Here is a 15,613-nt window from a genome sequence, read left to right on the forward strand (position 1 = left end):
AAAAAGAACATGAAGAATAAATAAGTTTCATGGTTTTTTTAATGATAAAATAATTATTTTATTATTCCAAAGGAATAACATGTGTCTTGATATATAATGAAAATGAATACTTATATATATATATATATATATATATATATTATTTTGGATTTCCAAGAGAAACTACCATTAACATTTTTGTTATCGATTTCCAAGCCAGAATAGAAGAGATGTGAAAACAGAATAGACATGAAAATTACGAGTTACCCTTGAAGTTCTAGCATTTGGTCAAATCAAATTGTTTATTATAATCTTTTTTTCTAAATTGAGCCTGCTGCCTTCATTTTATAATGGGTTGAGTCACTTCATCCAACCCGTTTTCCGATCAATCATTGCTACATCCAAGCATATCGGTGAATATTGGGACTTCTTCATTGGTAAATTGAAACATGGAAGAAAAAAAGAGGCTGATTCGACCAAATGTGAAGGACCCATGGTTATTTTAATCAAAATTAAATCAATATAATTAATAAATTGTCACAGCTAACAAGGAGTGTCAGGATGGCCGAGTGGTCTAAGGCGCCAGACTCAAGTTCTGGTCTTCGTGAGAGGGCGTGGGTTCAAATCCCACTTCTGACAATTTTGCACCTCGTTTTTATCCTGGCTGCTATGACTCCTAACCCATTCTCCATTTGGTTAATTAAACATCATTATTATTAATTTTCTGTTCACCTATAACTTATTTTTTATCCCCGACAACATGGTTCGACTTTTATTAATATGGTGTGATCGATTTTGGTTGAAAATAACAATTTTTATCTGAAATTTATTTTTTATCTCAGTTGGCATGATTTAATTCATATTAACCTAATAAACTCGGTTTTAATAGAAAAAAATAATTAACCTAGTAAAAATATATTTTTAAATTTTTCTTAATGTTTTTGGTGTTGTTACGAGAAATAAAATAATATATGAGAAAATTTTGAAGAATATAAAATTTAGTTATTACAGTTATCCTTTTTTTATAATATTTACAACTTAAAATCTTGAAAAATTAGGTTAATACAATTGCTTTTTTTTCATTCTACATTATCTTTTTATGTAGTGGAGTGTAATGGATTTTATAGTCTTTTGAGGGATCTATCTTTCAACATGAATAAATGCATATATAATGCGACCAGCAAAATGCCAGATTGACTATAGTTTTGGGGTTTATTTCAAGTTTAAATACAGTTTTTTAAGACTACTTATAAGTTTATCAAAGCATCTAATATGTTAAATAAATATTTTAGGTCAATAATATATTAAAAATTGAATTTTCAAGTTGAACACCAGTCAATTTTATTTTTCTAACTATCATAATAGTTGAAATTTAAAAGAAATAAATGACGTATCATCTGAGTTTATTTGTGCAGACAACATGTAATAACAATTTTTTTTTGTAAATTAAACTGAAACAAAAACTCTTAGCATTTTACTATCTCTTATTACCCTAAACAAAAGACCATGATTTTTGCCATAATCAGATTTTACGGGAAAAAAAAATCTCTTTAAGATTTTTATATGAGATAATGGATAAAATTCATCTGTTCCACGACATTTTCTATAACTACAGTACTCTCCTTTACACTTCTCCTATATATGAGATAGGAGGGAGCCACGCGTAGAGTCTTGTAGAACTAAAGTGGTGTTTTGGTTGTGATAGATTTTATGGTGTAGGATGAATTTTTGCTTGTAAAATAAATAAATATTAGGTTTTATAAATAAAAAATTATTTTAATTTTTACAGAATTAATATTTAAAATGCAATTATATGTGAGAGGTAAAAATTATTTTACTAACCAAATGTTTTTTTTCCTAAATAGTTGAGGAAAAAAAATACAGATCCTATAACAATACTAAACTTAAGACATACGTATCTTGATTATATAGAAAACAAAAGGAATATGTGTGTGTGGCGTGCATGATTATGCCATCTTTTTTTCTTTTTTTTTTTTTGGGAAAAGAATGTCGTCTTAAAGCCATCATCACCAACTCCAAAGCATTTACTTCCATAAAATATGGCTAAAATAGAAAATTCAGCTGCATCGAAATACTATGCGAGCAACCTTGCCAAGAAAATATAATTGTTAACTTTGGCATATTTTCGGTCTACATCATGAGAAGTATTCAGTTGGTGACCCAAAGTTTTTCAGCGAAAAAAAAGAGAGGGGAAAAGATTAACAACAGCAACAAAATATTCGTTTTGGACATCATGTGTGCTCAAATTTAGACTTTGCAATATAAAATGATTCAAGCACACAGAGATGGCTAGGTTACATAAATACCCCCACCATTGTTTGTTCTCTACGTATACATACGTATATTAAAATAATTTTACCAGAAAACTAGTGCATCGACCATGTTACTTAGGGTAGATCAAGTAGAGGAAGTAGTTTTGGAGATCATACAGTTTAATAGTGGATCAAGTCTGTACTTTGAGTCAGAGAGATGTTGGGAGGGGATGAAGGTCTTATCATTTGCAAGTTGTTTCTATCCATGGAGTGGCTGGAATTAGACACCAAGTTGACAAGAAAGTCAAAGATATCTGTTCCTATAACAGCAGAGGCAACATCCACTTTGTGAAGTGTCCTCCTCTTGCCTTGCATGGTCATCATCCAAGACCTTTGTGTTAGATCCTCAATGAAGAGCTCGCATGCTTTTGAGAACACAATCGGTGCCTCGCCGGATATCATCTTCACATCGTCACCGGATTTCTTCATGATCTTCTTGATTCTTGCCAAAGGCAATGAGTGAGGCCCAGTTTTTCCCGATAAACCACCAGAAAGTATTCCTGAGTATGTCCCAGCTTGCCTCATATTGTTTTGATGTGGGGTGCTAATTCGACCCTAGATTATGTTGAGGTAATGATAATAATGTGAGAGAGGCGTATGAAGTTACAGGGAATATATATTTTCCGAGAAGAGGAAGTTAAAGATTGGCGTGATTGCATGAAGAGAATATTTAAATCTAACTTGTAAGAGAAGGATGAGTAATGAAAGAAATAGGTGCCCAGGCCGGCCGGCCAGCTTGCTTAGGCCGGCTACAGTCAATCCAAATATAATTTAATTGTGATATTTAGAATTTTCTTCCATTTTCTTGCATTCTAGACTTGTAGCTCGTGGACTTGTTACCCCCAATAACTAATAAAACAATCGCAAAATATCAATATAAAGATTATAAGTAGTACTATAGTAGTGCTAAATGGGAATGCAAACCGTAGGGTTTGTTTTTTTTTAACTCCACTCCAAATTAATTTCGTAATATAAAACCTTAAATATTAACATCACACATCTAATGATTTGTAAATTCTTATTTCTCAAATTGCTTGCAAGGTTTTTATACTATAGATATTTACTAAATACATGTAAACAACTCAGACTTTAAGAGTTATATTAAGTTATTTATTATCATATTTATATTTAAATATGTAATTATACTTATTATATATAAGAAATCCTAACATATCATATTTATATTTTGATTATTATTATTTTCATCATATAGTTTAAGCTAACTTTAATTTTAAAATAAAATGTCAATATAATGTTTTAATTTTCTAATTAAAACAAGTTAGTAGAAAAAACTCCTTTTATTTCTTCTATTTTTTGCAAGAAAGACGTGTAGCTTTCTTATAATAAATGATATGAAGAATATATGTATCATTAATACTAAAATTTTTAATTTAATTAATGCTTAAATTTTTAATTTTTAATCCAAACCAAACAATTTGGATAAAGATTCACGCCCCTGGTTTTCTATGCAATTCGTGGGCTGATAACTCAATTTGCATGAATTTGTGGGCTTTCATAGGCCCTCGGGTCTCATGTGTGAAAAACAATAGCCTCCAAGCCTGATTTACTCGTCAAAAACATTCATAAATTCCCTCGCCACATCTTGGGCCGGTCATTGCCTCATAATAAGACTCTGCTTGAACTCAGGCCTTGTACAAATATCTTTTGCCCTTTTTCCTTGTTTCTTTACAATAGAGGTTTCTCTTTTTTTTTTTTATTGTGCAATTCGGGGTTATAGTATTTCCAATTTCTTTTTCTTTCTTAGGCACCTGGCTATACTGGCCTCAACTCCTTTTGTTTCATCACAAGGCTTTTTGAACGTTGAATTATAGGAATCCCCTTCTATGTTTTGGAATTTTATATATATATATATATATATATATATATATATATATATATATATATTTCACAATCTCAAAATAAAAAAATATTACAAATACTCTAAAAGATATAGGAAAATGTTATTCTCATGCCACTATTTAGTTAGAAACAGATTATTGTGGATTGTAATAGTGATATAGTTTTCTTTTAGTCTATCTCTCTTGTTTTCTAAATACACAGGTATAAATCAATGGTTAATTAAAGCATATTTATTAAGAACAAAAGATGAAAAGGATGAAAAATGAAGTGTTTTTTTTTTAAACATTGGGCTAAACATTTATGGTCCTCAAACTTTTTAAATTATAAACCTTCAGTCCTTTAAAATTTATGAAATTTAATTTTGATCTCAAACTTTATTTTTCTTAATTTTTTGATCCTTGGTTTGATAGAGAAAAGAGAATGTGGTTGGATTCTGATGGTAGAGAAAAAAAGTCTCAGTTAAGATCAATTTCGACCATGAAAAAAAATAATTTCGGCATCAATGAATTTCTTTTGATGGAGAAAGTTTATCTTAAGTGTTGTTTTTCCTTAAACTTGTCTAAAATAATAGATCTGAGCCTGAAAGTTTTTTTTGGTTTTGGATTGATTGTGAGTTTTGAAGTCAATTTTTGGGTTGTTAAAGGCTATGAAAATATTTTACAAGGTGTTTAGGGTTTTTGCTTTTGCTTTTTATGTCAAAATATGATTGAAAATAGGTTTTTTTTAGTTTGAAACAACCTAACCTGATTTTCCAGCTATTAGAGGTCATCGAAATCTGAGTAGGGCAAACGATGCATTGTTCTCCTCATCAAGACAAACAATGTGTCACCTGTTGTTTTTCAAAAAATTAAAGGACGAATGATTTGCTGTTCACCCTTTAAGAAAATTATTAAAAAAAAAAAGGCCTGGGCATGTGGGATGCTCTAAGCCTGTATGTGTGGGTTTTTTTTTTAGCCTCAAGAGCTTTGGCTATCCAAAAATGAGAGTCTGGGTCTTTTTTCTTTTTCTTTTTTATCTATTATAATTGATTTTTTTTATTTTTTTTATTTCATCACTTAATATTTAGTTGATTATTAATTGAGTAACATAATTTATTTTAGTGTTATTTTTTTAATCACCTCGATATTTGGTTGGTTCTTAATTTTATAAGTGTTTATTTTAGATAAAAAAAATAGAAAAAATAATTGTTGAGCCAATTGAGTCTATTACTCGGGTCACGAGTTTCACTTACTAATTTTGGCTATTGGCTGGATAGGGATCATGTTTGATGAGTTTTTTTATTGCATAAATGAATTTTAATTTGTCTAACTAGATATATTACCTTTTTTATTTTTAATTAGAATTTTTTATATACAAAAACACATCATAAAAATATGTATATATAAAAAAAATTAAAGATTAAAAATATTCGACTCAGGAAGAAATATGGTCAAATAGCTAATAATAACTAAAATTCATTATTATCATCAAAAGTCATCATGTCATGTAGGCGAAATAGATTAAAAAAAAAATCTTTTGCTCTTGAATGTCACAAAGTTTCCATCTCATTTAATAGCAGAAACATGTGGATATTTTTTTTATCGTATGAGATGTGTAGTCTTTTAAATAGTATATTTGAAAGTGTGATTATAGTTATTTTTTAAAGTGTATTTTATTCAAAAATGTATTAAAATAATATTTTTTTTATTTTTAAAAAATTATTTTTAATATCAGCATATCAAAATAATCTAAAAACATCAAAAAATATTAATTTAAAGAAAAAAATTTAAAATTTTTTAAATATACTTTTAAAAAACAAAAATAAATAATAACAAAAGTTCAAAGAATTTTTCCTGGTCAAGTATACACTAAAGCATTTTCTCTCGTGGAATAATGCTTCAGCTCTCTTTTTCTCTGCCCTTGCTATATTAGCCCACATTTATTGTCAAAATTGACAAGTGGCAGGAATGACAAATTTGAATGTTGAATCACAAACTAGGCGGCGGCTGCTGAAGGAGGGCTAGTATTTAATTCAAGAATTATATATATTATAGTAGTACATGAAACGTCCTAGGCTAATATTATACTTTTTTAAAATATTAAAAAAATATATAAAAATTGAGCTATGTTAATTGGATCTGGTAATGATGTAAAAACTTTCTGGCAGTCATGTGCACCAGTACCTTGGCTAGTTTTTTTTATATAATAAATATTTTCAATTTGGACAATAATTATTCTTGTTGCGTGAGGACTGAAGCCGCTTGAATATTTGACTGGAATTAGCACGCAGATCTGATCGAACGTTTCCACCGGTACTCCATGAATTCTTCCAAATTATAAAGGCCAAATATGAGAGAGAGAGAGAGAAAAGAGCAAGACAAAGCTACGCCCCTAAAGTCTAAACATCTTCTCCTGATTTCTCATTGTTTTACTTTGCTTTCATAACCCTATTTGTTCAGAGGCGCTAATTCGTAGTAGCATCTCTGCGTCTAAATATCAATCCTTCCGGTGAATTATAGAGAAATTAAGATAGTGAAAAAAATGGAAGGTGAGATAAAAAACCTCATCATGGTATGGGCATCAGCTTTGTTGTTACTCTGGTACTGTCATGTGGTAGGTAAGATTATCTCCAAAGGAGTAATCAGATTCTTTGCAATCCTCCCAGTCATACTCTTCCTTTTCTACCTCCCTCTCAATCTCTTCACCATCTGGCTTGGAGGTCCCACATCTTTCTTCCTCGCTTGGCTTGCAAACTTCAAGCTCCTTCTCTTTGCCTTTGGTCAAGGCCCTCTATCAACCTCCCCTGTACCCCTCTCTCTCCCATATTTCATCTCCTTGGCTTGTCTTCCCATCAAATTTCAACAAGTCCCGCAAAAATCAGTCGATAAAGCAGTAAGCAATGGAAGCGGCCACAAATCACCTCTACATCATGGCCTGAAAATTGTAGTGTTGGCCATAACCGCACCCATATATCTTCAGAAGGACCATATTCATCCAAAAATGGTATTGCTTCTCTATTGTGTATACCTTTACATTGGTCTAGAACTTGTCTTAGCAGTGGTTGCAGCCTTTGCTCGAGTCTATCTCCGTTTAGAGCTTGAGCCACAGTTCCATGAGCCATACCTAGCCACCTCATTGCAGGACTTCTGGGGTAGAAGGTGGAATCTTATGGTCACTAGTGTCCTACACCCAACCGTATACAATCCAGTGATGTCCATTTCTAGCCGCTTGATTGGAAGAAAGTGGGCTGCGCTCCCAGGAGTTCTGGCATCATTCTTGATATCTGGAATAATGCATGAAATCATTTTCTACTATATCGGAAGAAAGAAGCCCACATGGGAGCTCACCTGCTTCTTTTTCCTACACGGGATCTCTTTGGCTATTGAGATTGTCATAAAGAAAGCGTTTAATGGTAAATGGCAACTGGCTACGGTGGTGTCAAGGTTGTTGACGTTGGCATTTGTGGTGGTTACTGCCATGTGGCTGTTCATGCCGCAGGTTTTATATGCTGAATTTGATGTTAAGGCACGTAGAGAATGTATTGCTCTCATAAATTTTGTAAAAGATATTATCACCATTGATTCGAGGTTTAAATCGTTCATCACCGTAACTGAAGGTTAAGATATGTATTTTTGATTTAGTTATAAATTAACTTATGTTTTATTTCAGATTGAAGCAAATAAGTAAATTAGCAGATGCAATGCAATCATCTTGTGGATAGTTAATCCTCTCCTTGAATAATTAATTTGAACTCGAACTAAAATTGATTTTTTTTGTTCTTAATCACGATGATGTTTTCCGATCCTATGGTCACTAGGTTGTATACACAAAATGTCTTTAAATTGAAACTAATATTTCCCTGCCTTTTCACAACAGCTAACAGAGATGATATCAGCTGGCCCGAGGAGAGAAAAGATATGCCAAAACACATCTTTTGGTATGATTGTCATGTTATAAATTTGTTTTAAAAACACTATTAATAGACATATTTGATATCAAACTAAAACTGAAGGACATTCATTTAAGACTTTGTTAGAAATTATTTTCTATCAAAAATAATTTAATATAAAATATTAATTTATCTTGAAGGATCCGTGGTTAACATGTTTTAAAAACCTAAAAATCCTATATCATGCATTAAAATATTACAAAGGTTATATAGTAGAATGTTAAAAGGTTAAAATTGAATTTTTAGAGCATTAAAGTTTTTGGATTAGAAAGATTCTAGGCTAAGTGTGCTTAAACTTACTTGAAAATAAATTTTAGGCCCATAAAGATAAAAATTTGTTGAATCATTTTTTATGATAAGTAAATAAAGCTAATAAATAGTGGGAATAATTCTAGTAATTACTATAATTAATTTTATATTAGTTGTAATATCTCACCTCGGCAGGTGAGAACTTGGAGGGGAGCCTTATATGAACATGATCACCTTAACTAGTAAGACGTGTTTTAGGGCCATGCATGGCTGCCAAGAACAAATCAGTGTAACCCATAGGCCAAAGCGGACAATATCTTGCTAGCGGGGTGGGATGTTACAGTTTGGTATTAGAGCCCGACTCACTGGTTTTCCGGTGGTGTCGATGAGGCTGTCGGGCTCCTTAAAGAGGGTGGATAGTAATATTCCACATCGACGAGTGAGGACTTGGAAGAGAGTCTTATATGAGCATGCTCACCTTAACTAGTAAGATGTGTTTTAAGGCCATGTGCGGCTGTAAAGAACAAATTCATGAGACCCGTGGGCTAAAGTGAACAATATTTTACTAGCGGGGTGGGGTGTTACATCAACTTTAGTTTCAAATTCTAGTATAAAAAGGGCCTAAAAATAAGATATTTTGCACAACTTGCTATAACTAGTTGCCTTCTTCTGTTTTTTCTCATTTTCTTTGCCTCTAGTTTTGCTTAGTTTTTTTCTCTTATTTGTTTTTGTTCTACAGCTTATTTTTTGGTATTTTACAAAGAGATATTGACTCTAATTATTCATTTAGATCATAGATTTTTTTTAAAAAAGTACATTTTTAAAGCTTAATTTGTTAGAATCCTGGAAATCATTTGCAAGATGATCATTTGCATCATGTGATGAACATTTTAGCTTCGAGGATAAATGGTTGAAACCTAGACAATAACATTTTCCTTTTTTATTCCAATATCTTCAACAAGTAAATACATTATATTTATATTGGTTTTAATTTAATACTTTATCTTGAAGTATAATTCTTTGTTTTGTATGTGTTAATATCCAAGCTAGGATATTGTTTGATTTAATTACAACTTTGATTATTTTACTATATATTTAGCATGCATGCTAAAAAAATTATTTTAATTCATTTCCAAGTTTAAGTACTTTATTTTGATTTATAAAGTTGCATGCATTTTAATTTAGTTATCATACTTTTTTATTAGTGCCATATATATATATATATATATATATATATATATATATATATATATATCTTCACAAATTAAATTGAAACTAAACAATTACAATCTATAAACTATTCCTACTATCTTAAAACTAAAATTGAGTGTTCTTTCGGTACTTGATTGTCAAATCTAAAATATACTATAGGCATGGCCTCTTTGGGATAACTTCATTGTGGACAAGCCAGAAAGGAAAATCCTCCAATTTAACCCCTGTTTTTTTCATTATATTTTGTTAAGTCAGCGCAACGCAACTGAATTGCAAACAACAGTCTCTATTTATAGGTAAATTTGCCATATTTTGCTTACAATCTAAGGTTGAATCAATAAAATATGATGAATATAAGGTCAATTAATATTATTGTAAACAACAGTCTCTATTTTTTATGAATGGTTACAGTCCTCCGAGAATAAATATTTCTCTTTTGTACATTAGAAAAGAAATGTGCTTTCACTTGTATTTTTAAGTCAAGATTCTTTTCTACTATCGGAATCTTTTATTCAACTGTTCTTATTTTCTCATCTATGTCACCATCGAAGCTAACTCTAGCAGTGTGTTTGGAAAGAAAGTGAGAGAAAGGGAAACACAGACTAAAAGAAATCATTTGTTTGGAAAGAAGGCGAGATAAAGTAAAGGAGAAGAAAATAGGAAGAGATTCTCCATCCTGACCCTCGGTTCTTCACCTCTCCAATTTAGGGAGTCTGCAGGAAATTCAACTAAAAATTACTATAGTATGTCTGAAATATATCATCTTTATGTTAGATATGGGTGTAAAATGGTCATTTTGTTCCTCCAATTTTTTTTTAACCTGAGTCAACTTTCAAAGATGTAGGGTACGTTAGATTTGATCATATATATATAGATTTCATTGTAAAAAAAAATAACTTATTCTATTTTTGAAAAAATCCTACAAGTATGATGGGATTGATGTGATGCATGCAATTTTCTTTGTTGAAGAGTGTACGTAGGATAGTCAGTCCACCTATCTTTTTATTTTTTATTTTCTTCTCTTCTGTCTTCTCAGTCCTAACCGGCGACGACTTTCATGAGAAGAACTAAAATTTTGATTTTTCCTCTATGATCATTCGGTCAATCATTAATTTGGGGTTTTTAAATGAATCGGGAGACAGATATTTACCTACAGTGTTTGTTTGTTAATGTGATAATAATTATTTTTTAAATAATTTTTTATATTATAATATATATTAATGAAATTTTTTTATTTTAAAAAATTATTTTTAATATTAATATATCAAAACAATTCAAAACATATAAATTATATTAAATTTTAATAAAAAAACTAAATTTTTTTAAAACGTCCAAACCACGTTCCCAAAAGGTTTTTCTGTCTTCAATATTTTTTTAATTTAATTTTTTTTCAGGCTCTTCTATTTAATTTTTCTTACCTGGGGTACGTTTACACGACGACACGTGCTATCCTTCAAGGAATTGTTCTTCTAGATTTCAACACTGTTAATAAACTCATCGCTAATTAATTTCCACCGCCGACTACCTCTTGGGTTAGGACAGTCAACGGTGTACCTTTCATACGATGCATGCATTTGTAATATTACAAGCGGGAAATTTTTTTTTTTGTTTTTGACGTGTAATTTTTATCTGTAAAATTATTGATAAATTTTGTTTAGATGAAATTAGATATTACTAATAAAAAGAAAGTTAATGGACGTTTTTCGTTGGGAATGTCATCAATTATCGATAAATATTAAATCATAAATCAATAAAATATTTTTAATATTAAAACTGTGAAATCTTATAGTTAATCAAAATGGATTCTGAATAGAAAAATAAATTAATAATTTGATCATTAACGAGAGCAAGCAACAACAACCAATCTTGTATCTTGAATTGCAAAGCTGAATCTTTGCATTTAAAAATATATGTATCAGTTTACTAAATTCTTTCTTCCAATTTGATTAATATCAACAACCCGCAAAGATGCAACAAAATACACAATATACGAGAATTGCATCCCATGTCAACTCAATGATTGAAATTATTCTTTATTTAATAACTAAAAATCGTTTACATTAAATATTATAAGTTTTTCATTGAATTAAAAGATAATTCTACCAATTAATTCCACCCATTTTCTTCCCCCAGACATCAAACCTAACCGCCATCTTCACTTTCCCTAATCACACGTCTGCCTCGACTTATCATATCAAATCCAATAATTTTGACAAGTGCATTAGATTCTCTTAAAATATTTTCGAGTGTCATCCTAAAACTCTTCTAAATAATTAAATATTTTTTTATTGATTTTAATAACTAAAAATTCTTTACATTAAATATTATAGCTAGGTTTTTAATTCATTGAATTAAAAAATAATTCTAGCTATTCCACCCATTTTCTTTCCCTAAACATCAAACCTAACCGCCATCTTCACTTTCCTTTGATCCCCAATCACCCCCTCTGCCTTGACTTATCATATCAAATCCGAAAATTTTATCAAACGCATTAGATTCTCTTAAATATACTTTGAAGTGACATCGTAAAATTAACTCTTGTAAATAACCAAATATTTTTTGCTGATTTTTTTCTTACAAGGATGTTAAGTGTTAGTGCATATATAAACTTTAGGATTTAACAAATAATCACAACATAAATTAAATTAAACTGTAGGATGCTAAGGTAGGGTAATTTTTCCATATATAAAAGATGATCTATGGAGAACTATGTGGTCCTGAGCAGCAAGAGTAGGGAGATGGGTCGTCTCTAGATTTATCTCCGTAGCGCATGTTGGGCTGTCATTGCATCGGCTTGAGCCCAAGGCTTTCCCAAACATCTTTTGCCTTTATCTCGTTTCTTATAGTTTAATTCCAACACAATTATGTAAGAATCCTCTTCACCTATTTTTATGGGCGACGAACAAGACCAATGAATCCCCCGTTTCAATCAATAGTTATTGATGTAGCTCGTCAAGCAGAAATTGAGGGTTTAAATAATGATAGCAAAATTGTCACAACTAGATAGGGATTCATCACAAATAGAATACATATATTTTTATGAAATAATAAAATAAAAACAAGTTTAAGAGGTGATTTGACGTTGTCAAACCATTCTAATGACACTAAAAAATCATAATTTTTAATTTGAATATTAAATCTACAAATTCATTTTTATAGAGACTCAACACAAATAACTAATCGAAATATGAAAAATCTTCAACTTAGACCTTAAAGATTATATTTTGAGTGGGTTTTTTTCTATGATTTTCTATGTCTTTTCGTTATTAGACTTTATTTTCATAAATAAAATTACATTTTAGGTTTTGTTGTGATAACCCTATTTCGTTCTTTACTATGTTTTTTTCTTCTTTTTTGTACTTGCTGCTATCTTTATTGTGATTCCGACTGCATTAATTGTATTGAGCCGACAACAAACTATACATTTATTTGGGATTTATTTGATCTACACCGGAAGGATGCAGAACCAAGTTCGTGGGAAAAAATGATATAGGCGAATTAGATACAAAATTCTATGCTCTTAATCAAGAACTCACACTCATTTTCCACCTCATTTATAAAGATTTGTCTGGTAAAGTGTTGCGGCGTGGTTAAAATTTGTGTTTTATTTTAATTATAGTTTTAAAAATATTTAATTGATTAATATATACCATAGTTTTGCATGAGTTTAATTAAAAACTCTTCAAATCAAGAAAAAATTACAATTTATAACTTTTTTTAAATCTACCTTATCAAATCAAAATCTTAAAAAATATTATAATCTTAAATATACATTAATTAAAAAAGCATTTGACAATATAGTAGTGGTTATTTTTAAAAATATTTTTAATTCAGAAATTTATTAAAATAATATTTTTTATTTTCTTTTAAAAAAATATTTTTAACATCAATACATTAAAACAACCTAAAAATACAAAATAATAATTTTAAATAAAAAAATAAATTTTAATCCTTCTTTGTTTAGACCGCATTTTCAAAAAGATAGCGATATCTTTCATCAGGTGAGATCTGCTTTGAGGTTGTCTTTGCACGCGATGTTTTCTTTCATGGCGATTGCACACACAACATATCTTTGCATCTATTCTTGCCCTGCCTTTTTCAAACTGCCTCCAGGGGAGAAAAACAGGGGGCAAAAAAACATCATGAGGTGTGATGGCCATCCTCCAGAAAGTCTTTGCCTCTTCAGGAACCCTGGATTGTGTATGGCGAGGTCTCTCTAATGGGGTCGACCACCTTCACGTGAGCACCTTCCGTTGTCTCTCATGTTTGCGCAAATGCTCCCTCATTATTTATTTCTCCCTTTCTCTTCTTGTTTTAGATACACATCTTAGTTTTAACTTTTAATTTGTGATCTCCATATCTCTTCTGGTTTTAAATATACATCTTTGTTTTAATTTTTCATTCGTGATCTTCATATCTAGAAAATTACGGGTTAATTATATTTAACTTCGTATAGTTTATTTATTTATTTTGTTTTAATACTTCTGTTTTTTTTTAATTATACTTTACATAGTAAATCTTATAATTTCATAATATTTTATATCATCATGTTGACGCGTTACAAAAAGAATTGATAAAAAATATCAGATTATTTATAGTACTATTATTATATCTTATTTAATGACTAAATAATCCTTACAATATTAGTATTATAACTTTACTATTGAACTAAAAAAACCTTTGTTATCATGGCCAACTTCTTCTTCTTCTTTTTTCATTTCAATCTCCAGCAAGCTCGAAGGAAATAATTGAAGGTATAATTTTTTCTGAAAGTGTCGCCCATATGAACGTGCACTATCCGATAGTTCTCCTTTTCAAGTGAATTGGATGTTTATGAATAGATGGCACGAATGCTTATAGTGGAAAAGTTTCCATCTTCTGGACATGCCTTGAAACTTGAAAATTAAGCACAGAGGTGCAAAACCAAAACCCACCAAAATCCTCCTGCTTGATCAATCGAAATCAGCATCCACCTGGAAATTAATGCTTCGATTGGCAATCATCCTGGATTCTTCGAAATCAGCATCCACCTTGCCTAATTAATTGAAATCAATGATTGAATCAGTACCTACCAAAAACTCCATCACTGAAAGCACGAGAGATGCCTTGTAAATATATTTATCATTTTGATTGTATACTTCCTTGGTTACCCAACAAATATGTATAAACAACACTTGTTCACAATTTGTTTTGTTATTCCTTACTGCGTTTTTAAGTTGTGGCTGTTGTGTTTGAGCTTTGTTTTTGTGAGTTTATAATTATATGTTGTGAGATATATAGATATGTTATTTAGTTTAATTTCATATGTAATTAATGTACATACGAGAATATATAGTTTAGATATTTCATTTGATTTGCAAAAAATATAGAAAACTATAGAAATCTCGGGTGTAATTAATACTTTTCCTTTTCTTTTTAGATTACAGAGACCGACTTTATGTGTGATTCTATCAAGTTAAAGAAAAATCTGAAGCAACTTAATTTGATATCATCGTCAGTGAATAAGACAATAAATATCCTTTATATTTAATAATGAATGCCAATTCAACTACAAATCTATTTAATAATGAATGCCAATTAATTCAACTACAAATCTATTTATTAATAATGAAAGCCAATTCAACTACAAATCTATTTAATGTTATATTTAATAATGAATGCCAGTTCAACTACAAATCTTAAATGTTATATTTAATAATGAATGCCAATTCAACTACAAATCTATTTAATGTTATATTTAATAATGAAATGCCAATTCAACTGCAAATCTTAAATGTTGCATTTCCATGGCTAAGTGGTATTGAGATCAGGTTCTCTAAAATTACCAAAAATTGACTTAAATCTGTGCTCAACTGGCCAGCAGCACTTAATCTGCGCGCACCTTGATTATACATCTAGATAGGTTGCCGAGTTATGCATCTGGCTCCCAATTGATCCCCGTTCCTATTATTTAGGCATTAGGTCGGTCCAGTTCTGTCCGTCTAATAAATAGTTTGGAATAAGATTTGAACTCCATTGACATCTCTTAGATCTTCTAAAGGAAACAAACAGT

The 15,613-nt window shown here is 30.2% G+C and overlaps 2 protein-coding genes and 1 non-coding gene across 3 annotated transcripts; 2 read left to right on the top strand and 1 right to left on the bottom strand.

Annotated features, from left to right (window-relative positions):
• The first annotated feature begins 534 nt into the window (after positions 1 to 534).
• TRNAL-CAA (transfer RNA leucine (anticodon CAA)) lies at positions 535 to 618 on the top strand. The gene has a single exon. It is a non-coding gene; the product is annotated as a tRNA-Leu (tRNA).
• A 1,578-nt stretch (positions 619 to 2,196) lies between these two features.
• LOC133691580 (nuclear transcription factor Y subunit C-4-like) lies at positions 2,197 to 2,877 on the bottom strand. Its single transcript, XM_062112150.1, has one exon. The coding sequence runs from the start codon at positions 2,835 to 2,837 to the stop codon at positions 2,433 to 2,435; it is 405 nt and encodes a 134-aa protein (XP_061968134.1). The 5' UTR covers positions 2,838 to 2,877; the 3' UTR covers positions 2,197 to 2,432.
• A 3,815-nt stretch (positions 2,878 to 6,692) lies between these two features.
• LOC133682066 (acyl-CoA--sterol O-acyltransferase 1-like) lies at positions 6,693 to 7,772 on the top strand. The gene has a single exon (XM_062105314.1). The coding sequence runs from the start codon at positions 6,693 to 6,695 to the stop codon at positions 7,770 to 7,772; it is 1,080 nt and encodes a 359-aa protein (XP_061961298.1).
• Positions 7,773 to 15,613: the final 7,841 nt, after the last annotated feature.

This window comes from Populus nigra, chromosome 1 (assembly GCF_951802175.1).
Source record: "Populus nigra chromosome 1, ddPopNigr1.1, whole genome shotgun sequence".
NCBI lineage: Eukaryota > Viridiplantae > Streptophyta > Magnoliopsida > Malpighiales > Salicaceae > Populus > Populus nigra.

What these genes read in the sequence shown, in the direction of transcription:
- LOC133691580 (XM_062112150.1), bottom strand. Translation starts at nt 2,837, where the DNA reads ATGAGGCAAGCTGGGACATACTCAGGAATACTTTCTGGTGGTTTATCG.
- LOC133682066 (XM_062105314.1), top strand. Translation starts at nt 6,693, where the DNA reads ATGGAAGGTGAGATAAAAAACCTCATCATGGTATGGGCATCAGCTTTG.